At 34.5% G+C, this 26,060-nt stretch overlaps 1 protein-coding gene and 1 long non-coding RNA gene across 5 annotated transcripts in view; one reads left to right on the top strand and one right to left on the bottom strand.

Annotated features, from left to right (window-relative positions):
* The first annotated feature begins 206 nt into the window (after positions 1-206).
* The window catches only part of LOC112673888 (uncharacterized), a 76,752-nt gene continuing 50,898 nt past the window's right edge, over positions 207-26,060 (top strand). The window contains exons 1-3 of one of the 2 annotated variants that reach the window (XR_004803443.2): positions 207-381; positions 2,100-2,178; positions 17,944-18,014. This is a non-coding gene — a long non-coding RNA (uncharacterized LOC112673888). Of the gene's footprint in view, positions 382-2,099; positions 2,179-17,943; positions 18,015-25,170; positions 25,464-26,060 lie in introns of those variants that run through there. The other variant, XR_003145098.3, reaches the window with a different exon arrangement.
* Positions 13,497-26,027, bottom strand: ETAA1 (ETAA1 activator of ATR kinase). 3 transcript variants are annotated; one of them, XR_003145095.3, is made up of 7 exons: positions 25,681-26,025; positions 24,253-24,381; positions 23,908-23,984; positions 20,767-20,879; positions 18,469-20,516; positions 15,333-15,470; positions 13,673-13,810 (listed from the first exon to the last, which is right to left on the bottom strand). XR_003145095.3 is itself a non-coding variant. In XM_025469911.3 (6 exons), the coding sequence occupies exons 1-6, from the start codon at positions 25,880-25,882 to the stop codon at positions 13,692-13,694; spliced, it is 2,688 nt and encodes an 895-aa protein (XP_025325696.1). In that variant the 5' UTR covers positions 25,883-26,027; the 3' UTR covers positions 13,497-13,691. The 3 variants fall into 3 exon arrangements, 2 of the variants coding, with proteins under 2 accessions (XP_025325696.1, XP_025325722.1); XM_025469911.3 differs by lacking the exon at positions 15,333-15,470 and having other exon boundaries at positions 13,497-13,810; positions 25,681-26,027; XM_025469937.3 differs by lacking the exons at positions 15,333-15,470; positions 25,681-26,025 and having other exon boundaries at positions 13,497-13,810; positions 24,258-24,381.

Here is a 26,060-nt window from a genome sequence, read left to right as displayed (position 1 = left end):
CTATGTGAGACAAAAAAGTTTATAAAACAAAGAGGGTAAAATTAAAAACTAGAATATACTAGTTATGAATCTATAGCATATACCAAATAACTTGGATATACTAGTTAAAGGACAGAAACTATTGAGAAAGAGTTCTGCTTTTCTTTAGGATACAGGAAGTCACAAGAGAAAGCTCCTCTCATCCTAAAAATGAGATACAGCTGGAAACGTAAAAACAACAACAACACTTTTCGTGAACCTATCCGAGAGCTGAGTTACGTGGCAACGGATTGAACTGAATGTTTAAAAAGTCCCCAGTTCCTCTAAGGACTGCTGGAACACACAAACGGCTTCACACAAACGGCAGTGAACAAGAAGACCACCTGGCTTCCATAAGAGCAGGTAAGAAAACATCTTGCTAACTGTGCTCTGTTTGTGTTATTGGTTCTTTGTTGGGTTATTTTTTTCCTTCTCTACCTGCCTTCTTTTGGATTAATTGGATATGTTAGTAATGTTCACCTACCTTCACTATTGGCTTCTTACTTTTACCTTTTTTACTTTTAGTTGTTGCTCTGGGTTTTGCAATATAGATCCTTACTATCACATTTTACCTATGTGGCTTGTACCACTTACGTTGTAAGAAATTTATAACGGTATACTTAACATTTCTTCCCCTTCATACTCTATATAAATTGTTGAATTATATTTTAATTCTACCTATTTCGTAATCCTTACAACACCTTGTTACTATTTTGCTTGAGACATTCAATTATCTTTTTGTGAATTTTTCTGAAATTACGTAAGAAGAAAGAAAATCTAAATGGCCAATTACCATAAAATAAATATGGTTGTCAAGTAGCTATTCCTCCATAGTACCAGACTGAGGGTTTTCAGAAATTAATTCTAAAAGAAAAATATGAACATATATTACTTAAATTATTCTAGAGTGTAGTAAAAAAAAAAAAGCGATTTTCCAAATGCTTTTTATAAGGTGGTAAGGTCATCGATATCAATGTGTAAAATAGATTTCACATACACAAAAGAAAACTAGCAGTCAACTAACTAAACTGAAAAAATCCTAAACAAAATATTAGCAAGCAGAATCCATTAGCACATTCCAAGAATTATATAAGAATATAGCTGAGTAGGATCGGATTATTTTAGTACTACAAAGATGATTTAAGATTAGGACACCTAATAATTTAATATAAAATTAAAAACAAAAACAAGAGAGAAAGCTCACAGGGTCACTATATTAATTAGGTGACACATTCACTGGCTATAAGAAATATTTCAAATAATAGTGGCTTAAACAAAATGAAAGTTTACTTCTCTATTGGAAGTAGGAAATAGAAAGCTTACTTCTCTGGAATAGACTGAACATAAGCAGTTTAGAAATGATATAGTGGCACCCTAGTGTTGAGGTGCTTATGGTCTCAATTAAACTTAGAGAGGTAATAGACATTAGGCTATATCAAATAGTATCTGCCATAGATACTATTAATTATCCCCATTAATGATAATAATAAGACTTTTTTAATTAAAAAGCAGCAACATTTGATTTTTAAAAAATAGGTAAATGATAGGATAAAAATAATAAAAACTATTAGCAAAATATGCGTCTCATTCTAAAAGCCTGAAATATAGCTAGAAAAAAAAATACTACAAGCATCCTTATTAAAATCAGGACTATTCAACAATTTTCTTACAGATATTAGCCATTACAAATAAAAGTACATGAATGAGAGAAATAAAATTCATTAAGGACAAAAAGAACTTTGACGGGATGAGCACTGGGTGTTATACTATATGTTGGCAAATCGAACTCCAATAAAAAAAATACCAAAAAAAAAAAAGGATGAAAAGAACTTATCAGTTGTTTTGGTTATCTATTGATGCATAGACCCTACACCTAAGAATTATGGACTTAAAATAATAGCATTTACTACTGCTCATGATTATGTGGGTTAATTAGGCAGTTCTTTACTCTCTACAGTAATTCAAACTTAATATTTTAAATCAATCTAATTAGTATGCAATCTAATATAAGATTCTAATATTAGATAATGTTCAACAATTTGGAGAAACATTTTCAATACTGAGTAAATCTTAATCTGTAGGTCCTTGAAAGGTTTTGCTCACATGTTCCCTCTGACGTGGTTCTCTAAGGAAGAAAAGTAGGACCAAAAAGAAAAAAAGGTAGGACAATATTTAGTTTGTCCTCATTTAACTAAATGATGGATATGTTTCAAATCCAAGATTTCTGTGGTTAAGTTTTTAGACGACTTTTTCAACCGGTTTCACAAAGTAGTATTATGACTCATACATATAGAGTTCCAGACACAGTGCAGAAGCAGGAGGCTGATTGAAAGCCCAGCATCAGAGAAATGAAAATGATATAGATGTATAACCAAGGTGGATGTGGCGGGAAAAATGGAGAGCTTGTACATGTGAACTTTCATCGTGAAGTTTCTGGGCACGTTAAAGTATTTTCTGGCTGTCACATGACACCATTTGGTTCGACTGTTTGTTGTTATTTTAAAGCTTACTTCATCAATTTTAGAACGTTTTCCAGGCACATAGAACTATTTCTATGTTTTATCCCATAACGTACTTAAAGTATTTGGTTCTCTTTGATGTTGACTATATCCAACTTGGAAGCTAAACTATGAGTTATGTGAGATTTCAATAATACTTTCCTAAGGTAATCCACACCTTTCATCAGCAGTCTTCTGTCTTCTCTTAAATATTAGAGACTACATCCAACATTTTAAAAAGAGGCAACTGTGTTTGTGACATCATATAGGTGCCTGGTATTATCTCTTCCTATCTCAGAAAACAAAGGACAGTAAGTCTAGAGTAATGAATGATAAGACAGTTTTTTGAGGGGGGAAGGGCCAACTCAAGAAAATAAAAATGTTACTTTTTTGTCTGCCCCACATTTCTTCCTTTTGGAAACTTCCTGTCTTGCATGTCAGGTGATTCTGGTATGATTGTCAATTAAGGGGCCACTTCTGTGCCCCAAAGTTTGCATGTATCCAAGCAAGGATAATTAGAGCTCTTGTTTGGTGATTGAGATGGAAACTGGGAGATGGGGGGTGGCCTATCTCCTTGTGTAAGTTGAGGAAAAGCATGTAAAAGGAATGTTAAGATTCATTTTTCTCACTATGGGAGAGCTTGGCAAAGGATAAAGTCAACAGAGAGGGACCCACAGGGACACAGAGAGGGATACAGAGGTAAATGTAGAGTGATAGAGTAACCCCAAGACAACTTTCATGGATTATAACAAAAATAACTTAAATAATGGGGTGCACTATTTAATTTCATCAAACTATTTTCAACTGTTTTGGAAATAAACCTGTTTGCAGGATCCAGCTTTAAACCTAAAATATTAAATACCACACATCAACAGTCTTTATACCTTGTTTTGTCTACCACACTTACTAAAATTATACTTATGCACCTCCTGTTAGCATTACCATTCTTTTCCTTTTTTTTTTTTTTTTAATGGAGTGGGGAGGGGAAGAAGGCGAGGGAGAGAGAATCTTAAGCAAGCTCCATGCCCAGCGTGGAGCCCATCTCGGGGCTCAGTGTCACAACCCTGAGATCATGACCTGAGCTGAAATCAGGAGTCCAGTGCTTAACTGACTGAGCCACCCAGGTGCTCCTAGCATAACCATTCTTATGAAATGGTGTCTGTGTAGTGATTTGAATTATATTTTGCCCATATTTTACAAAATTTAGTGGAAAACTGAATAATGAATGTGCTAATATTAATGGGTTTAGATAATTTTAGTTGGGAAACAAACCTCTTTTTAAATTGGCTTAAATTTCCAGGACTTCAATTTCATATATATATATACATATATACCTATACAATGAAGCTTATAGGTTATGCTATCTCAAATAATGGCAATAAATTGTGTGATTATTTCTAATATTTCTAAAGCAAAGAATAGATCTATAATCAGCTTTGTGTGTGTCTTTATGTGTGTGTTTGTGAATACACATCTACGCAAAAGTTAAATTAGGAAGGGATTAGTTTGACAAAAAGGATCTTCATTAAAGAATCCCACAATTCCTATAAGTGATAGTCATCTATTATGTACTATACATATTATGTGATACTAATTTATATATAATCTTTCCAGGAACCATCTATTATATGAAGTTATATAATTGAAACCTCCTGATTAAAATTTTACTATTAAATTGAAGGATTATGATTCTTAAAATATATTAACAATAATAGTACACAAACATAAAATCTATTCAAATAAACCTATTCTCTTTAGAAATATAGAACCTTGAGAGGATCTTAGGCATCTCATTTAATCCCTTCATTTTCATATTGAGTACCCAGATGTCTAGAGAAATTTAGTTGACAATTAATGACAAAACCAGTAGTAGAACGTTGCATTTCTAGCTAGTTCAGAAGTTAAAATATAGATTTCTATATCTAAATGTTTTGTGTTATTTTGGGCCTTGTGAAATATGACAATCCATGTATTATTTTTACATAGAGTGGGAACTTATGAAAAAATCTGTATACTACTTCTATTCTATTTCAAGTATCTAAAATTGACAGTTCTTCCTCCAATATACAAAAAACTCCTAACAGTCCCTCTCCCTTCACCCTATAGGTAAAAACTAAAAACTCTGGACAGAATGAAAAGTTCAGCAACATAAGTGCTCTAAAGAATTGACAAAAGCAGACATATTTAGGAGCAAAACTAAAAGTTGGGAGAAATAGTGCAATGTGGCTAAAATACTGAGAGAAAGTCTGCTTTTTGTCCAGAGGAACTAAAAGAAGGAGCCATGACAAGCAGAGTTGTGTGTATAAGAGAGAAAACAGAAAGAAGAGAGTCAAATAAGGCAAATCCAAAATTGGGGGAGAAGCAGTCTGCCCAAATTGCTGGTTAACCCTAGAACCACACATGTGCTGAGCTGATTGAAGGGAGTGTGAATTGGGGAGTGTGAATTGAGATCTGAGTTGCTATTCACCATAGGCAAGGCAGAAGGTTCTGTTTAAACTTAACCAAACTAACCACTTGCTAAAGCAAAAACATGGAGGTTCATCAGAGGAATATAACCAAATTCAGAGTCTCTACAACATAATCGTGTATACTGCACAATATAATGAGCGGTATACAACCCAAAACCATTTGATACATGAAGATCCAAGAAATGTGATCCATTCTCTAGGGAAGAGATAATCAGCAGAGACCAATTGTAAGATGATCACTATGTTAGAATAATCAAAGATTTTAAAGCATTTACTAAAACTATGCTCAATAATACTAATGAAACTATGCCTGTAATGAATAAAATATGAAAATTAGCAGAGGAACTACAAAAAAAAAGAACCAAATGGAAATGGTAGAACTAAAAAATGCAATATCTGAAATTTTAGAAATTCATATGATGGGTTACATAAAGATGACAGTGGAAGAACTCAGTTAAAGAGAGAGGAGAAAAAAAGGTAGAAATAAAGTATAAAGAGCCTTGGGTACTTGTAGTATAGTATCAAAGGGGTAATCAGAATTCCAGAAGGAGAAAAAGAGAATGAGGCAGAAGAAAATTTGAATAATGACCAAAAACTTTCCAAATTTAGTGGAAGTCATAAATTTATAATCCAGGCATTTCAGTGATCTGAAACAAGTGTAAAGAAAACCAAGCCTAGAGACAACTTAGTCAAACTGCTTATGACCAAAGCCAAAATACCCCACAGTTTTTGACCATGCAAAGTTTATTCTTAATGTTACTGATTTAAAAGACGTAACTAATTCTGAAAAAAATATTTGAAAACTTTGTCTTGAGTTCCCCCCCCCCAAGTTTCTATTACATAGTTATGTACAACCTTAGAAAAGTTTAGGAAATTTCAGGACATCTGGGTGGCTCAATGGTTGAGCATCTGCCTTTGGCTCAGGGCATGATCCCAGGGTCCTGGGATCGAGTCCTACATCAGGCTTCCTGCAGGAAGCCTGCTTCTCCCTCTGCCTGTGTCTCTGCCTCTCTGTGTGTCTGTCATGAATAAATAAAACCTTAAAAAAAAGTTTAGGAAATTTTGTAAAATAAGTTGTGTCAATAGAATTGTTACAGAAAACTGAGGAAAAGTTTAAGTAATGCGCTTACTTAAAAGTAACAATTTACTAAAATATACAAAAGTAAAAAAGAAACTCATCAAAGTTATTTTTATTTTAGTGTTTTGGAACATAGAATTTATATTTCAGTCTTTTGAATATAGCCAAATTGCTTACATTTATTGTATATTTGAATCAAATATATTTAAAAATAGACCGTTTAAGCAGTGAAAGTTCGAGAACCTTATAAGGTGTATAAACACTTTTCTATATTTCCTTACTCTAAACAGAAAATAGGGTCAGCCCTACAGCATCATCTAGTGCAAAATTAAGTAGGACGAGGTTGGGAAGATCTGTGTTCTAGTACTGGTTCTAGCCATGAATATAGCATTAACGGAGTCTCTTAACCTCACTTGTGTTTCAATATCCTCATAAATACCATGTTGATTTCATATTTTTTATGATAAACAATAGAGTACTGACTAAGAGAGTGAACTTTGTGCCAGACTGGTTTGAATTCTGGCTCTCCCACTTATTAGCTATGTGGTCTTGAACAACATAGCCACTTTATGTTTCCTTATGTTTATGTATTCCCTTATCTACAAAATGAAGCAATATCCCCTTCATAGGAGTGTTGAATTAAATGAAATAATGCATATTAAGCTCTGATGTCAGCGCCCAATAAGTATTAGCAATTAGTTGTTTTTTAAAATGACCCTGAAATGTGAGGTACAAATGAAAGCACTAATTAAGTGAATAATAAATACAATTCCTTTTTGCATATTAGAAATTCTAGGGCAGGAACATACTGAGGGTATGACTAAGAAAACAGAGAAGCTCTGTAATGGAAACAGAAACAATAATGAATCAGATATTGTTTCATGTATAGGTGACAATTGACAAAAACAAATCTTGACACATTAAAAAAAATCAATATCTTATGTTTATTTTTGATTCAAGGATACGTAGAAGTATTCAAATCGCTAGTTGAGTACGTCTACCTGGTAATTTTTTTCTCTACATTTTTTTTTCAAACATTTTGTTATAAACGAAAGTAAGCTATATTTCTTCAACTCTGCCCCTCAAAGATGTCTTTTCTTTTGAACCACTACTAACACTTTCAACATCACAAAAAGTGCATTGGTAGAAGGTGTAATTTATTAAGTAAAGGGTATCAATGAGTTACTTGAACAAGTTTATTAGTGAAGGACATACCCATATGTGCTGAAAACGTAGAGAGAGCCCGGAACTGTGGTTCTAAGTACACCATTGCCAAGTCCTGGAAATGCTATTTCAATAGCTTTGGCAATAATTATAGCTTAGAAATGTGGGGTATTAATTTCCAAGAGTTTAAAGCACAGTTGTCCCTACGGCTTAAATTTTCCTTCTGGTGTACCAGGATGTAAAGATAATGATGTGCTTGTTTCATATCTTAAAGCTATAAAATGCACATTTCAAATGTATATTTTTTCTCTATATGTAATATACTTTACTCAAATATTTCACCTATTTTACTAGCTGCCTCATATCTTTTTCTTGGCAATTATTTTAAATACTGCTTAAAAAAATCGAACAGTTACAATGCTAGGCAGTCAGGCAAGTAATTAGTTGGTGTTTTTAAGACTAAATTTTATTTTAAAATATTCTTAAATGTGGTCATGTGAAAATACCCCTTATTTTAAAGCTCATTTTCATTGTTCCTCCCTTAGCCTTTTCTATTTCTCGCATGTCTTTTGGGAGATGCACAGCTGAAACTGCACTAAACCATAAAGAAATCTGAGGTTACTAAATAGTGTCAAGGAGTTTTCTCCATCTGTTTCATTCTGCCTTACAGAGTACTCACAGACTAGGAGTTTTAAATGGAACAGGAGATCTTCAGCACTTAAACGACATTGTCTGTATTTGCATTTAGAATATACTACTAAATCCTTCATACGAAAGAAGGGAATGTTTTCTATTAAACATTTAAAATTTTCTTTCATTTAGTGTTAAGTCCAATTGTATTAAAAACAGAAGGAAACAAAACCAAGAAGCCCTATAAAACACCATAAACCAGCAAAAGAATGGATAAATTTTAAAATAATGGTGGGGTGCCTGGGTGGCTGTCGGTTAAAGCACCTGACTCTTGGTCTTGGCTTAGGTCTCAGTATCAGGGTGGTGAGTTCAAGCCCTGTGTTGGGTTCCACGAGAATAATAGTTACCATCCAAAGAGTAGAACATAATTATCATTGCAGAAAGATCGTGAGATATGGAGTCAGCCAGAACTGATCTTAAAACTGGCTATAGCTCAGGATAAAAAACTGGACTCCCAAATCCTTAGCTCTGATCTGGGAATGATGTCAACTGGGCAGTTGTGACAATGATTGGTCATGTGTCAGAATCTACATCTGTTATTTGGGTAGTTATTGGTGGACTGAGTTAGCTATAAAGTTTGTACTTTATGCAAGTACTCACAGTTAATATACTGTGTTAACAGAATTTGAACTATATTGTTGGGGGACTGGTGTTATGTAACTGAAACCCATGCATGTCAAAATGTGCTAAGACTTTTTTTTTTTGCCTACTAGACTTTATGCTATTGTCATATATTTAACTTTTGTGTTCTAAACTGCACATTATTTTTGTATGAGCAATTATCTTGTAAAACATTTAAATAATTTAAAAAATCTTACATTATCACCCTATATGTTCATCATTTCTAGTGTTCATCATTCCCTCATGTAAACCCACATTTTCATCTAATATCATTTTCTGTCAGCTTGAATAAAAGACATCCTTTAGAGACACCTGGGTGGCTCAGTGGTTGAACATCTGCCTTCGGCTCAGGGCATGATCCTGGGTCCAGGGATCAAGTCCCGCATCAGGCTCCCTGTGAGGAGCCTGCTTCTCCCTCTGTCTGTGCCTCCGCTTCTCTCCCTGTATCTCTAATGAATAAACAAAATCTTAAAAAGACATCCTTTAATATTTCTTCTCATGACAGTAATTCTTTCAAATCGTATAGATCTATATATCTATAGAAATCTTTATCTCATTTTTGCCTTTGAAGGACATTTTGCTGGGTATAGAATTCTAGGTAGGCAGGTTTTTCCTTTCAGTGCTTTAAAGATATTTCTCCACTGTCTTCTCAGATTTCCTGATGAAAATTCTTATGTTATATTCATTTTTGTTCCTTTGTTTTTATCTTTATTGCTTTTATTTTATACAGGTTATGATGTGGCTTTGTAGTTTAATATTCCTTGTGCTTCAAGTTCATTGAATTTCTTGGATTTGCAGATTAATACTTTCCATAAAATCTGAAAATTGTTAGGTCATTATTTTATTCAAACATCTTGTATATTCTCCTCCTACTTCCTCCTTCAGATTCTAATTAGCCATACACTACGCTACTTGAAGTTGTTCTACAACTCACAGTTCATTAACTTTTTTTTCATTTTGAATAATTCCTATTGATATGTCAAGCTAATTAATCTTCTGCAATAAGTTGCCATTAATCCTACGTAGTGTTTTCATCTCAGATATTGTAGCTTTCATCTCTAAAAGTCTGAATTTAGTCTTAATATCCTCCATGTTTCTACTTAACTTTTTGAACACATGTAATACCTGTGACTGTTTTAACATCCTCATCTGTTAATTTTAACATCTACATCAGATCCAGGTTCACTTCAATTGATTCTCATTATGGGTTGTGCTTTTGCTTCTTTGCATGCCTAGTGATCTTTAATTAGACAGTCATTGTTAATTTTAGCTCATAACTGCTGGGCATTTTTTTCTTTAAATATTTTTATACTTTGCCCTAGGACACAGTTATGTGGGAATGGTTTGGTCCTTTATGACCTTGCGTTTATTTGTTGGGGGTGGGCCCAGGGCAGTACGACCTAGGGCAAATTGTTCCCTACCACTCAGACAAGTTACTACCCAGTGACCTTGGTTGGTGAGAACTGGCATTGTTACTAGACCCTTGTGAGCACCACTCAATGTTTGTTCCCTCATCCTTTCCGATGTCTCTTTCTCCAGCCTCCATAAGTGCTGATCAGTACTGACTTTAATTCTCAAGGGGGATCATCTGCAGATCTCTGATTCAGTCTTCTCATAGGTAATCTGTGCTGTGAACTCTGGCTAACTGTCTCCCTAGACTCTTCAGCTTCATTTTCTCACTCACAGTCTCTACTAGGTTCTTCCTCAATTCTGCTGCCTTGCATCATGGTCTGGAAACTCCCTCAAGGCAGGAAGCCGGGAAAATCATAGTGCTCCATCTGCTTTTCTCATTCTCGGGTTGTCTTGAAATCTACTTTTCCAGGTAGTTTGTTCTTTGATTCTTTAAGCAAGAAGAGTATATGCAGTCCTTATGATTCCGCCTTAGCTCAAAACAGAAGTTAGAGCTGTCTTTTAAGAAACTACCACTTCTTGAGTTTTTGTGTAGTATCAGAGAATATAATTATCTGAAAACACTATTAAAATACTTTTCCTTTTCCCAATTACAATCTGTGTGAGCTTGGACTTAACAATAACATATTGTAACAAATTAAATGCAGAATACCAGTCTTCCATATAGTGTGAATCTAACCAGAAACATTAATTTTATTACTTGGATCAGAGTTTTACTAGCAGCTTGAGGTATGCCATTTCATCTTAGCCTAGGCAATTAAGCTTTCCCTAATAGATTTAAAACCGGAACACCCAGAAGTTACTAAAATAGCGAAGTAAAATGAAGACATTTTAAATAGCTATACATTTTATGTATTTCTCTACTCTAGTGGTTGAATGAAAAAGGTGATCTTTCTGTGGATTCACCTAATCAGTACATACCCACCTGCTCATGTACACATAAAGTAGGAGTCATCTGTAAGTAGCAACTGCGACTGGAAAATAATTCTCCTGAGCTGTACAGTCAAGCTATAGAATTCTAGTGAGTCTTCTGGCACACTTGCCCAAAATGTTACAGTTCCTTCCTGTACATACAATTTCCATAGACAAATGGTTCTTATGAATAGTTTCCAAGAATGACAGTATGGCCAACAATTAAGATCATGATATTTGAAAAAAAAAAAAAAAAGATCATGATATTTGAAATTACACTGCTTGGGTTCGAACTCTAGCTCCAACTACTTTCTAACTGTGTGACCTTGAGAACATCACTTAATATGCTTACTTCAGCTTCTTTTTTTGTAAAAAGGTGGTAAGAAGTGTTATTTACATAGTTGTTTTGAGAAGAAAATTAGTTACGGGAATTTCTTAAAATCATGCATGGTAAAGAAAACATTTAGCAACTTATATAAGTTTAGCAATTACAGTTTCTTTTCAATCCTGTTGGCTATTAGCCAATGAACTTTAAAAGCACACATATCTGAAATCGACCCCTAGATGTATTCATCTATAAAATCTAAAGAAGGTACAACAACACAATTTATTGTTTTGTTTTTGAGTCTCATAAGTGATTCTGATCATCACTGGGAAGAATTGAAGATCATGGTTAGACTTTAGATAAATTATCACTTACACTAATCAGTTAGGCCACATTTAAATTGATCCTCAAAACATCTTCTAATCCTGAATAGCTCAGGGAATCAAGAATCAAATTGCTTTGAGTTGGAGCCAGAACTCTGCCATCAGAATTTATCCAAATTCATAAATACTTAAGTAACCACTGGATATCAGTATTGAGTAGATAGAGATGAGTAAGGTGCCTCTGTTCTCAGGAATGTAAAAGTTAGTGATAATAGAGTATGATATAAACACTGTACCCAAGATATGGTCCATGCCTACATATGACTGACTGTGTGTGTAATAAGCAAAGTCTCTGCAGTAGACTTTCCTGTAATCATGGCATTATTAATGTCAAGTTCTTCCATGACCAGCCTAAGATGCATAAACAGCAGCCAAGCTTGAGCTGGAAAAGAGCTGCCAGGACTACCAACTGTGCCTTCTTCTGTGTGGACACATTTCCTAGAGATTGGAAAGAGCCAACCTAGAGAAACTATCTATACAGCCATCTGTGTTCACTGGAGGGCCACAAATCCTGACTGTTTCTAATAAAAGCTAAAGGAAAAAGGTGTTACAGTGTTACTCCACTAAATACATGAAAACACAATTTTCAGAGTGATATAGCTCTATATAGTCATATCTTAAAATACATTTAATTATTTTGGTATTATCATTGCTCTAAGACACCTGAATAGGGGTGAATGCACTAATAGGTGTTTCACATCTATAACTTTCATCAGGTCCTAAAGTGATTTAGGATAAACAGAGCAACCTTACTGTCCTTATGACCTCTACTGAGATTTTCTGGCTTAGTTATTTCTGAATAAAAAAGAAAAAAATAGGGATCCCTGGGAGGCACAGCAGTTTGGCGCCTGCCTTTGGCCCAGGGCGCGATCCTGGAGACCCAGGATCGAATCCCACATCGGGCTCCTGGTGCATGAAGCCTGCTTCTCCCTCTGCCTATGTCTCTGCCTCTCTCTCTCTCAATGTGTGACTATCATAAAATAAAAAATTAAAAAATAAAAAAAAAATAGAGCAATAGAGATAAATTAGTAAAGTCAGAAAATTGATTAAGGAAAAATTAAATAGTTACAGGAAAACTAAAAAAGAGAATGACTCTCATTTTTATATCCTGGAATGATGAATTCTTTAATACAAGAAACAATGAAAAAAAAAAGAAACTGAGCATTATTTATTAGACAGTCCTTAACGTACTTTGAGTTACTATTTTTAGTTTTATACTATGAAATAATTAATGCTTCTATAAACAAGCTATTTTATATACTAATTAATACTCTGAAGAAAATGGTATAATTGTCTAGGTGTTCATTAGAATGAAAGCAATCATTCTAATCCCAGCAGCTTTAACTTGCCTTGTGACTTTAGAATAACAGTATTCATTTCTTACCCATACAATAAAGAAGTTGGAACAGATGACACCTTAAAAAGATTCTGACAGTTCTCAATGTTAATAATATTATATTACTTATATAGCCGGTCTACTTCCCTTTTTCTAAACTTCTTAAATCAGCATTTTCCCTAAAAACAGTGGAGAATTTTCAAAATGCATGTTTTAGAAAACTATAATTAAAATCTACTTCAGATTAGGAATTGAAAATAGTAATTTCCTTATAAATAAATTGAAGTCCTTTATTTCCCACCAAACATTCCTAAGAATAGGGAAGTATTTTTAGAATTCAGATATGTATAAACTTAGAAACAGTTATTGAAAGTAAAACTATAAAAAAATAGACTTATTTACTTAGTGAGTTGAAGCTTTGTGTTAAGAAGTTACTACGATAAAAAAATTAGAAGATTACCTATTTTTGGATGACCCACAATACTTAAAAATATAGCTACTTTGTTCTTTATAATTCTGCAACGTAATTGTTAACTTTCCTGAATTTCCAAAACTTATGTGCAATTACTTTCACATACCTCTCCAAGGCAAGGTTTCATTGACCATTGCAAACATTGATTTATTAAATAAAATAGAAGTCCATTACAAATAAAAAGAAGTCCATGCTTTATAAGTCAGCATTAAATTTCTCATAGAGAAACCAAAAAAAAAAAAATATTTCCTATCATAGATAGCTATTAAGTGTCTTTGTGAAGTCTTCCAACTAATATTTCATAGAAGAAATCAAGTTAAGTGGGAGCTGCTTTTACTGATGATGCCTGTGCTTTGGCCATCCTTCGAAACAGGGCTTCTTGTCTTTTTCTTTGAATTTCTTCAGGAGAATACTTTTTATTTTTCTCTTCTTCCTCTAAAAATTAAACAAAATATAGATATTATTCTTTTTAGACTACAAAAGTCATCTTGAATATGAGTTTTTACTTTGTTACCCAGATTTGCTACATTGGTATTAACTATTAAATCACATAAACTACTAAATATGAGGTCTTGTACAGATACAGTGCCCTAGGCCAAAAGAAAAATCAAGCACTGATCAATCTGTCCCTATTTTATATACCTTTTCATAATGTGATAAAATTCATTTGATTAAAACTGTACATTTTAACTTCCTAACACATAATTCTTTTGAATAAGGACATCTAACTTATATAATCAACAAATGAGTATCTTTTAAAAACTGGGATTTAAAATGTTATATAAAATTTAATAGAAAAGCAGTCAAAAGATTATGAATTAGATACCAATACCTCAACGAGTTTATTTTTTCTATAAGATAAACTATACTAATATTCAACTAACATTTTTTCCTTTAAAGAGCTCCAAGATTTTCATTTTAGCCATTCAGGAAAAATGCTTTAGAGTGAAATCCATCATGTCAATAACCATATAATTCACTTCAGATATTTTTATTTGGAAGATACATTTTATATAAATATTAGAAACTTATGTCAAAAAGCAGAATATCTGAATAAAATCTTCAATTTGAATGTCTTTTTAGCTTATAGAAATGTGAAGCATTCTGACATATTCTATGCAGCATATTTTAGTGTATACTTCAGGTAAATATACTATACAAAATATGTCTTAAATGAATGAAACTAATTAAGTTTGATTTTAATAACACATCCAATTCTATCCCTGCCAAAATACTGAGTTCTAATAAAATGAATTTAATTCCACAGTTTAGTCACTTTGAGCTAAAATATTAGATTATCTATACAATGCTAATAAGAATCAAACTTTAAAATTAGCAAACGTGTTTTCTCACTTAAAGGATGTTTTAAAATTAAGACCATCACTCTAACTCATATTCACATGACCTTGTATTGGTAAAAATGTTGCTGTAAAATCAGCCTCTCAAAGAATAAGAATCTGTAGTATTGTTGGCAGAGAAATATTTACACTAAAATCTAGACAAAGGTTCAGACTTTGTTATATATCTCTTGTGAAACTAAGGGAGATTATTTGTCCAAAATAAATTATCTGCCTCCCCTTCCTTTCTTGGTATAATTGGAAATGGGAGAGGGTGTTCAGGGTAAAAGATAAATATTTCAGATAAACTCCCCAGATTACTGATGCCTTATTTATTTCCTAAACTAATTATCTCACAGATTTGTAGCTATTTTTCCTTACAGAAAGATGCTACAAGATACTTTATAATTAGCTTGACTAATTGTCTAATATTTTAGTCTTGAGGCTGAGACATATAAACTCAGAATATACACATACACAGTTGCATTCAAATGACCATAAGTTTGGAAGGAAAACAAGTTAATAATCCATGATAGAAGATAAGAACATAGCTCCCTAAAATTAATTGGCTTGGTGATATTCTTGGAAAATAATTTAAAATGATGTAAATAAAGTCACACCATGAAAATCTGATTTAGAGAATCATCCATTTTTCCCAGCAGCCTTTTCTTTAACTCAATCTTCAATAAAAAATACAAGGCGAAGTCTCAAACTATTGCAAATGTACAAAGAAACAGTGGCTCTTCTTAATCTTTATCCTAAAGCAGAAGTCAGAAAAAAAATTTTGTAAAGAGCCAGAAAGTAAATATATTAACCTTTGAAAGTCATATGGTTTCTTGTTGCAACTGTTAAGCTGTTACAGTAGCATGAAAACAGCCAGCCACAGACAATACAAATGATGTGATGGTTTTCAAATAAACCTTTATGACAATGAAATCTGAATGCCATGTAATTTTCAAAAGTCATGAAATAATACTCTTTTCCTAATTTTTTCAAATATTTAAAATGTGAAAACCACCTAAGCATGCTAGCTGTATAAAAACAGGCTATGGGCTGGATCTGGATAGGCCATGGTTTGCCAAACCCTGCCTTAAAGCAATGAGTTAATTAGTTAATTGGGCTTTTAGGTCAGAGATATTCTCAGGAGAGCAGCTTGTTACATCTACATAACAAAGTAAAAAAGTAGAAACCATAGAAAATACCAAGAAAGTTAATGTTAAATAGGAGATTACCTATGTACTATCAGTAAACTTAAAAAAATTGGTAAGATAAACTGAAAGATTATCCACCCATAAAAAATGCAGACAGGATGGTAGATAGTAGTTTTGGGAAAACTCAAATATTCCAGAGTATTATAGTCTTTAACAGTATTATAGTCTTTAACATAGTTATATGAAAATAAATTCATGTTGAGAGTAGGTCCAATTATTTATACTTATTTAAATATAAACTTAAGTATTTAAAATTATTATGGGTTGACTACAATTTTTAGAGTTTGACAATATCTAGGCTATAATGTAGAGAAATATTCACCATCAAATTCAAACCATTCTCTTACATTAATTTTTCAATAATTAACAGATAAAATCACACGAGCATGGAGAAATTAACGTAGAAGTATATTCACGGGAGGATTGTTTATAATGCAAAAAATGCAACCAAACTGGACTTTCCATCAAGAGAGAAACAGTTAAATAAATCGCGGTATATCAGTATAACGACATACTATGTAGTCATTAAAAGGACTGAAACAAAACTGTAACAGGAAAAGATAGCTGTATTAAATGAAGGCAAGACCAAGGTGCCAAATAGTAGGTACATAGTACATGATTCCATCTTATTACATAAATGTTATGCACCCAGGTGTAAATACGCACAAGCACACGTTTTTATTTGCACAGAAAATTCTACATGATGTATTCCAAACTGTTAACTGTGATTTCCCTGAGATATGACTGCGAGAAAATAGAAAGTAGAAAATGTATTTTTTTTTTTTACTTAAAATTAATTTTGTTTTCTTTCTTTTTAAACAACCAGCATATTACTATTACAAGTTAAAAAAAACTACATAAAGGGTGGGATCATTTAATAGGAAAGTTGTAGCAGTAATGCCAAAAAAAGCATCACCTAGAATCTAAACAGAAAACAATGATCTAATGTTAAAAGAAGCTAAAAACTCCCTCACCTTATTAGCATTGATCTACATAATAGATAAGAATCCTAATGTTAGCCCCAAGTGAGGAAGACTGATGAAGAAAATCAATAATTACAAGCTAGCACAGTAAATGCTTAACAGAAGTTAACACTGGGTATTGGAAAAACCCAGAAAATGTGAACCTAAATTATCTACGTGGATAGAAACGTACTGTGTTTTAAGGACAAATGGAAAATGGGCGATCAGATCTGGGGTATGCATGTTGGGGCACTATCCTTGTAGCAAAGGAAGGAAAAGGCATCTGTAAAAACATGAGGCTGTGAGAAAGAGCTGGACATTAAGATGTACAAGTAGTTATGCCAGACACAGTCCCTTTTAAAAACATCACAGTATCAGTGAATAACAGATTCTTCATATCATATGATATTTATTAAAATACTTACTAAGCATCCTCTAAGTGGCAGATGCTGTGGTAGGCCTAGGTATTTACACACAGGACAGACAATAATCAGTACTTACTTGCAAACTGTGATGAAAGAAATGAAGGAAATAAAAGAGATGATGGAAAATAACAAAGAAAAGACCTATTTATATTTATAGACTGCAGGGAAGGGTCTCTGTGAGGAGGTCATACTTAAACTGAGACCTGAGGATAAAAAAGCAAAAGATGGAATGGGGGGCAGGGCGGAGAATAACATGGTCAGAACTACTGAACTAGGAAACTATTCTGTTTAAGGAACTGAAAGACAGCTGGTGTAGTTGAAGCTTACCAGGTGACAGAAAAAAGAAGAAAGGCAGGATAGGAAGTGATAATCCAGGGCCTTGTAGATGAGGGTAAATTGGAATTTTATTTGAAAAATGATGGGCCAACAATGAAGGCTGTGGTTAAGCACAGGGATGCCATCTTTGCCTATTTGTTTTTAGAAGATTATTCTACTGTTTGGAGACTAGAATTGAAAAAGGACAGATAAAAGAACTACAATCTTGTCAAAAAATGTTGGCTGGCCTAAGGCTGGTTAGCAGTTAAGAGTGAGAAAAAAGGACAATTTTGAGATTTTTTTTTTTTTTTTTTTGAGGCTGAAACAATGGAACTTGATAAAATTGTGGGAAAGGAATCAGAAGAACCAAAGATGACAGGTTGTACTGAGTAAGTAAATTACAATTCTATCACAACTGAGTTTTATATCATATATTATGTAGCAAATGTGTTTAATTAGAATGCTCTGAATTTTCAAATATTCACCTCAATGTCCTGTTAAACACAGGAATAAGATTATTCAAGTTTTAAAAGAGTATTCAGTAAACACAGTCTTAGAGCAATATATCTAAAAGTACAATTTTCTAGGAAATAATTCAGAAAATATTCAACAAGTATTTATTACCTACTATATGCTAGTTGCTGTATTAAAAGCTGGGAAAGAATCTGATGCAGTCTTTTGAAAACATAATTCACCCACCCTTTGTATTTTAAGAGTCATTTTAAGAATTCTGGTAAATATCACAGTTTTTTGCATTTTAGATATTACACAAATTCAATAGAAATAACTGGTTTAGCTACTTTCCCAGGGGATAACTTCCAAGGAAAACTATTTTATACATACCTTTTGAAGGCTGTTTCAAAGATTCAGAATGCTTCACCACAGACTGCTGTTGATTAGTCTTCCCACAAAACGGGTTGATAGGAGTCTTATTTTTCTCTAAACTCTGTGTAATTTTGGTATCAGAAATATTTCCTGGCATACAATTTTGATTAAACTGGGAAAGAATGTGAGAATTTTTCATCTTTATAAATGTATACTTAGGAAATATAACTGGTCTGTTAAGGTCACTCTGAGCTCCATCTGTTGTGCTCCTATGGGATAGATGCTGAGTACTTAATTTTTTTTTGTAAGTAGTGGTTTCTGTATTCCAAGGATTTGAATTCACATTCAAACTTGAACTTTTGGTAAGAAGCGATTCGGTGCTGTTCACTTGTATTGGAACATCACTGTTGTTCCGAGGATAATGTAGATTTTTGATCTGACAATTTGAGTTCTGAGAGTATATTGTCAAATTAGTTGTGGCACCTAAAAAGCTTGGAGAATTTCCACAAATTTCTTTTTCCAGCTTCACTGGTTTATTTAATTGTGAGCTATTTGTGAAAGAGGTGTGCCCTGAAATGCTGCTCGGATTCAAATGCTTTGATTGCACCAACTGACTTTCTTGTTTAGATGTAGTAAACATGTTTTTGGCTCCGTGTCTGGAACTATAATTGATCTCAAGTTTACTTTCTGATATCTTGCTGTCTTTTCTAATATCTTGTTGCTGAGTTAGTCTTTCAATATCATCACATGCTTGGTATAATAAATCATCATCTACATCATCTGCTTCCCAGGTATTCTCTAGTTGATGACATGCTTTAACAATTTCATTGGCAAATGACGGATCATTCCAGTCATCAAAGAAAGAACCTAACTTTGATGCATTAGTCTGATTTGGATTATAAACACTGGTTTCATTGCCCAAAGCTGCAGAACCAAAAGGATCTATATTAGCAGGTGCTTTACTAGACTGATTGTAAACGGACTTATTTTTTCGTTCATTAGAATATCCTGTGTTCAAAGTGGACTTTTCAGAAATATTTGCATTACAAGTAAATTTAGTGTGTGTATCTTCTTTTAGTTTTGTCAGATTAGATGCAACTGCACAGTCTTGAATTTTGTCTTGAACAACAGTTTTATTGAAAGATTTCTCAAATTTAATTTTATTTCCAGTGGATGATAATTTGTTTGGTTTATCATTTAGATTTAGTGAAAACCTGTCTTTTCCAGAATCTATGGATTCTTCATTATGTGTCTTTGAAGGGAGATCTTGTAAAATTTTTGAATCCCCTAACCTGGCATCTAGACTTGTATTCATTCTTGACTTATTTTTATCATTTTTGGTGTTAAAATTATAAATTCCCTTTTGATCAGGATTTTCAGATGTTTTAGGAGCAGGGAAAAGTTCACACATTTTGCCATTTTGTGTAACAAAAGGTTCATTACTTAGTAAGTTTTCCCAATCATCCTCAAAATCACTGGTAGTAAATGCATCAAGGTGTTTATTAAAAGCTTCTGGCTTCTCAGTATAAGAAGTCACACATGATTTTGTCATTCCAGGAGCATCTTCTTGACAAAAAAGTGATCCTGGGGTTTTATCTGTCAGGTTTTCAGTGACCGGAGTTTCATTAATAATGATTTTCTCCTCTTTCAAAGCACTTTTCTTTCCAAAGGTAGTATTATTCGTGTTCAAAAAAGCATCGGACAGATCTTGGCTGAACTGTCCACTATATTTCTGAGTAGAGCCATCAAAAATGGCATTAAAAGCTGCTTCAGCATTTTGATCAAATGGCTTTTGACTGCTATTTTGATCATTTACCACAGATATTTGGGTGTTTTCTTTTCCTGGTTTCTTTATTATGGCATTATCTATTTCAGGAACTGTATCATGTAATAACTGCATCTGTACATTATCTATATAATTGTTTAAAGTCTCTGCTTCTGAAATTGTCTGGATAAAATCATGATTTCTCTTGTTTTGCTCTTGAATCACATCTAGTTCTTCCATATTTTTATCAAATTGTTTAGCCAATTTCATAAGTTCTTCCTCTCGATTTTGTGTTTTTAACCTATTGATAAAACATTTTAGAAATTTTAACTATGAAAACTTCTGAGTCACTATAAATATTCATTTATTAACCTTTTTTTAAATATACTAAAACAAAATTTTAACATTTACAATTATTCTAAGTCTAAAATTTTCATGTCAAAACTAAAAAAAAATTTATAACCATTTTGATATATATACAAAACCAAAACAAAATATTATTAAAAATATTTCCTCCACTGAATGTCAGAAAAGCTGAAGTTTGAACTTACTTTGTGCAGCTGATTTTTGCTCTTGATTTTCCTTTTGCTACACTTGGGGTACAAGGAATAGCAGTCTCACCAATCCAGACGCCTAGCATGGAGTTTGTTGATGGTTTTTCATCCTTTGGCAGAAGGGAAAAAAACAAAACAAAACATGTACATACCCCCCAAAACAAAGGAAGAAAGAGAGAGAGAGAAAGAAAATAAAAAAAAAGAAAGAAAAAAGAAAACTAACTACATTGAATTATTTTCCTAAAGCACTAAAATCTGGTAAGGTGATAGTTACTAAACAAATTTCAGAACAATGAGAAGTTGAAGGATGGCAGTGACATGCTGTTAAGAAGTGATCCATTTATGTTTCAGGAAATGAAAACATCAGAACCAATGATTCCTTATTTTCAAAATTAAGTTTTAAGAATTTAATTAACAAATGCATATTCAACAATAAAAGCAGTTTTTTTTTTTTTTTTTTTCAAGAGAAGACTGACTGACTTATTAAGGATAGAAATACATGTGGAATTCTTTCCTCATCATCTGGTTCTTCAAATCTTCCCTACCCCCTTATAATCTTTATCTAAAGTTGGACAATCCATGTTGACCTGAGTTGAGAACACAGAATTAAGCTCAGGACTGATTTAGTTAAGTGCGATGTTAAAACTGATGCTAAGAATAAGGCAGGCATAAAGGACAAAAATAAGGAGAGAAAGCAGAAAAAGAACTTTAACCACTATAAAGGATAGGAAAGGGCCATTTTAATCCTCAATGTTTTTGCTACTCCTTTCAGTCATGCAAAAAAATTAGAAAATGAGTTTACTCATTAGTTATAAACCAAATCAACAAATCAAATGGGTTAACCATTTTCTACTCTATTTTTGTACTTAGAATGAACATAGTACATAGAATGAACATGTCACATAAGCTAAAAATAATTGTATTACTAGATTATAGAATACTTGAAAGCATAGACTGATCTTATGATCAGCATCTAGCAAAATGCTAGGCATGAAAAAGATATCAGTTTATATTTATTTACTAGATTTAGGTGAAAATGTCCCTATAATTTGATACTTTAACTTCCTCAATCAATAAGCAGTTTTCTTTGACCTCAGTTAAACCTAGATTTTTAGCTCCACGAAATACTGCAGTAAATCAATCATTTTACTTTCAGACTCAATATATATTTTCACTTTTGTTTCAACAACCTTGAATTTAGAGAAAATACTCAATGACTTAATAATGCACCTTTTGTCCATTTATTATTTTTAAATGTATTCAATTTTTAGAGAACAGTATGACAACTTTTTATGTCCGACTTATATACACAAGAGCCCTTTGTATGTTTTTATACTATTTGTTGTATTTTTAAAATATCTCTAATAATAACTGCATAATTTATTGATTTCTAACTATAATCCAGGTGCTATATAAGGCATTTGAATACATTATTTAATCCTAAAGAGTATTTGGTGTAGAGTTGTATAAAAATGATGAAAAAAACTACACATCCTCAAACTATTATAAAAAGCATCCCTCAAGAAAGTGAAACTGTCCAGTGAAAATAGAAGTGCATTAAAAAAAAAAAAAAAAAAAAGCCGTCTCTGTAAATACCAAGGTGACTTAAATAACTATTTGAAGGGGTTAACTCACCTAAAAATAAAAAACATGAATATGTCATTCTGAGAACATGACAATCTTTTAAAAAGACCTTGATACTACCAAAGATTTATATGCTTTAAAAGTGCTTAGTTGAAAAGAGTAACATTTAAAAGCAACTAATTTCACTGTATTTTTTTCTTATACACAAGTTACCACTTGCATATTGTTGCCATTTCTTTATGTGAGCTATTATTTCCAGCCCACTTGGTAAAGGGTCCAGTAATTTACTCAACTATCTTTTTATCACTATTTAAGCTGGCCAGTCCAAACACATTTTATTATGCTTCTTTCATGTGAAACCCACAATTAATGAAGATCTATTGTTAACTTATGAAGTAAATAGTATTATGGCATAAAAGCTATTTAACTAATGAACTGTATGTAAAATGAGTTTCTATGACATGCCAAACATGGAATGTAGAGCTAGTAGCAACAGAGTTGTTTTGACTGTGCTAATTGTAATTTTGGATATTTTATAGCCACTAAGAAAGACTTTATTTCCTGTCTCCTCCACCTGGATGATGGTAATTCCTTATAACCACAGTTTGGGACAATGCCATCTATTGTTTATGGTGAACATTATGTAGTCACTCTCCAAGGGTATGTCAAGGAAAAAATCCCATATTTCCTACAGAGAGGACAATGAGCAAAAATAAGATGTTTTCTGAATTTAAATATTGTTAAATAAGAAAAAAGAGAGGACAGTAAAGAGGTTCAGAACAGAAGCTGCATTACATTTATATTCCTATTTCATTCAAGCAGTAGAGGAACTGAAATAAAGAAAAAGGAACTTTTGAGAATGTTCTATGACAGCAAATAATTTAGCTATCATAATGAACTTTAAAATAACCTCACATTTATAGTGCTCTATGTTTATCAAGAATTTTTATCTAATTTAATCCTCATAATAGTCCAATGGAGAGAGCAAGCCAAGTAATAATTCTAGTTTATGGCTGAATGAACTAAAGTTCTGAGAGTTTAAGTGACTTGCTTATGGTCACCCAGTACAGGAAGTAGACAGAACTAACTTCGATCCAGTGTTCTTTCCACTTTTATGAGCATTTCTCAAGTATTAAGAACAATTTCAATTGGGAAAGAGTGTGCTATAGACAGCAAATACCAATCACAAATAACTTTAAAAAGCTTAAATTTTAATGTCTGACTGTATTATTCTAGTAACTGTAAAAATGATGCCATATATTGTCAAACAACATTAAGAACAAAATTAGCACAAACTTCTAGTCGAAAATCACTACTCTAAAAAAAAAATTAACAAAAGACACATACTTAGGAAAATATATATTGCCAATTATACATCATGTCCCTTTTTTCAAGACGTACATTCCAGTAGTACAAAGGGTAGAACCTTTGCTGCTCTGTTTTCAGAAAAGAGAATCGTAAAAGACGAAGCATTTCTCATCCAAGCGAACTACACGTGGGCCTAGTGGCATAGTTTTCAGTTTTAGAACAAGGTAGGAAACTAGCGATATTTACCTGAGGAGCAATACGATTAACGATATGTGAGATCTCATCACTATCTGCGGTGTAAATCTGTTTTTTTCTTCCTTTACCTAAAGAACAAAGACATTTCTCTAAGCGGGAAACAAAAAGATTAGTCTTTAAAAGTAGCAGTCACTTCTTAGAAAACAATTTTAATTGGCACGGGCTTGGACCCGCTGTGCACTGATACCACAGGCCTATCATAACCATCACCCAAGATTCTCAAGACATCTGTTGTATGAAAGTCCTGTTATTACCCTGCTGAAATCCTAGAGTCAAATCCTCACCCCCTTGCCAAATATTTACCCAGATGGAAAATGTTAATTAGTAATAAATTACCTAACTGTTTCGTCATTGGAGAATTCTGATCCCAAAAGATATCATTCTGTCCGTCTGGATCATTAGGGGAACTGAAGGTAGAGGACAGTAAATCCATTCTCGGCACTCTCTTTGGGGTTTCATATCTTTCTACATAAAATAAGATTAAAAAAACAAAAACAAAAACAAAACAATCGTTGCGTTGTTAAGCGTTACTTTACTTCCTAATACCCCAACGTCAGATATCCTTTAGACCATTTTTTTTTTATAGCCCAATTATATAATTTCCTCCCAGACAGGAGTATATTAACGACTGAAAGGTTTCACCTAAGAATCCTCGTGATGCTTCACAAATCTGACATCGTAAACAGCAAGTGTCTTGGGATAACCCAGTAAGTAGCCCTACCAACGTCCAGAAGCCAAGGCGTTCCGTTCATTACAACCGGAACCTGGCGGCTTTGGGAACCGCCTGTCATTTATGGCTGGCATCTTACAAACATCAAAAGGCTCCCGGCGGAAAACTACATTAGAAGTCTGTTTAGCCCCCTTTCATCACCACCTCTATCCGACTTACACTAATTACTTCCAAAAAAAAAAAAAAAAAAAAAGCAAAGCAGCTTAAATTATTTAATTTCCCATTTCCTGGGAAATTCTTAGCACCACTTTCAAATTCCCACAAACGCTGGTGTCTTGTTCATTCCAGAACTGCCTTGCGCGTGAGCCCATTGAACAGATGGGAACGTAGGTCGTGTTTTTGAGAACACGCTTTAAAGGAAGCGCTTTTGGGGGGGCGGGGGTCACAGTGTCATAAGATCCTACAAAAGACACAACAAGGGCGGGCGGGCAGGGGGGTGCTCATCGGGTTGGCGCCTGCCTCCGACCCAGGGCGTGACCCCGGGTCCCGGGATCGAGTCCCCCGTCGGGCTCCCTGCGTGGAGCCTGCTTCTCCCTCTGCCTGTGTCTCTGCCTGTCTCTGTGTCTCTAATGAATAAATAAGTAGAATCTTACAAAAAAAAAAAAAAAAAAAAAGGAAAAAGAAAAAAGACGGAACGCCAAAGATTGCCTGGGACGAAAGGGCTCGGCAGGGGCCCCGGCGTTCCTCGGGGTGACGTCACCACGGGCGTCCTGGGGTGACGTGACACGGGGCGTCCTCGGGGTGACGTCACCACGGCGTCCTCGGGGTGACACCACCCCAGGCGTCCGCGCGGTGACGTCAGACGCGGGGACTTCCGGTGAGTTCCTCACCGCCGAGCTCCGCGCGCGCGGGTCCCGCTGGGGTGCGCCGCCCCCCGCCCCCGTCCGGCCCCGTGCACGGCGCCGCACCGCGCGGCTCAAGCCTGGGGGTCGCGGCGGCGGCTCCCTCCGGAGGCTCCCCTCGCCCCCCGCCCCGGGTCTGCGCACTGCGAGCGGCGCCGGGAGCGCGGGGAGGCCGCGGGGCCGACGTCTCACCCTCGGGGTTACTTTTACTGCACGAAGCGGCCGCCGGAGGCTGCTCCCGTTGCCGCGCGGGCCGGGGACGCGGCTCTGCCGACCTCAGCCGCCTCTTCCCCGGCTCGGCCACCGAGCTGCCTTCCTCGGCCGCGGCCGCCGCCGCCTTGAGCGGCGTGTTCTTCAGGCCAAGGCTGTCCCCATGTTTCCTTCGCCGACTCATTGCCTGCCGCCCCCCTCCAGCCGCCGCCTCTCCGGTTCACATTTTGCAACGGGAGGAGCGAGGCGGCGGAGCTACACACGGGACTCGGCGCCAACGGCCGCCGCCATTTTGACCGACGGGACGCTCGACAGGGGCGGCCGCTGATTGGCTGCGTGCGGGCGAGGGGGCGGGGCGACGG

Source organism: Canis lupus, chromosome 10, assembly GCF_003254725.2.
Source record: "Canis lupus dingo isolate Sandy chromosome 10, ASM325472v2, whole genome shotgun sequence".
Lineage (NCBI taxonomy): Eukaryota > Metazoa > Chordata > Mammalia > Carnivora > Canidae > Canis > Canis lupus.
Note: the sequence above shows the minus strand (reverse complement) of the source record. Positions and strands in the feature narration are given on the sequence as shown.

Excerpts from the sequence above, each read along its gene's own strand:
- ETAA1 (XM_025469911.3), bottom strand. The coding sequence starts at position 25,882 with ATGAGTCGGCGAAGGAAACATGGGGACAGCCTTGGCCTGAAGAACACG. Across the intron at positions 23,985-24,252 it reads TCCAATGACGAAACAGTTAG|GTAAAGGAAGAAAAAAACAG; the intron begins GTAATTTATTAC and ends TTTGTTCTTTAG. Across the intron at positions 13,811-18,468 it reads TTTGAAACAGCCTTCAAAAG|AGGAAGAAGAGAAAAATAAA; the intron begins GTATGTATAAAA and ends TTTAATTTTTAG.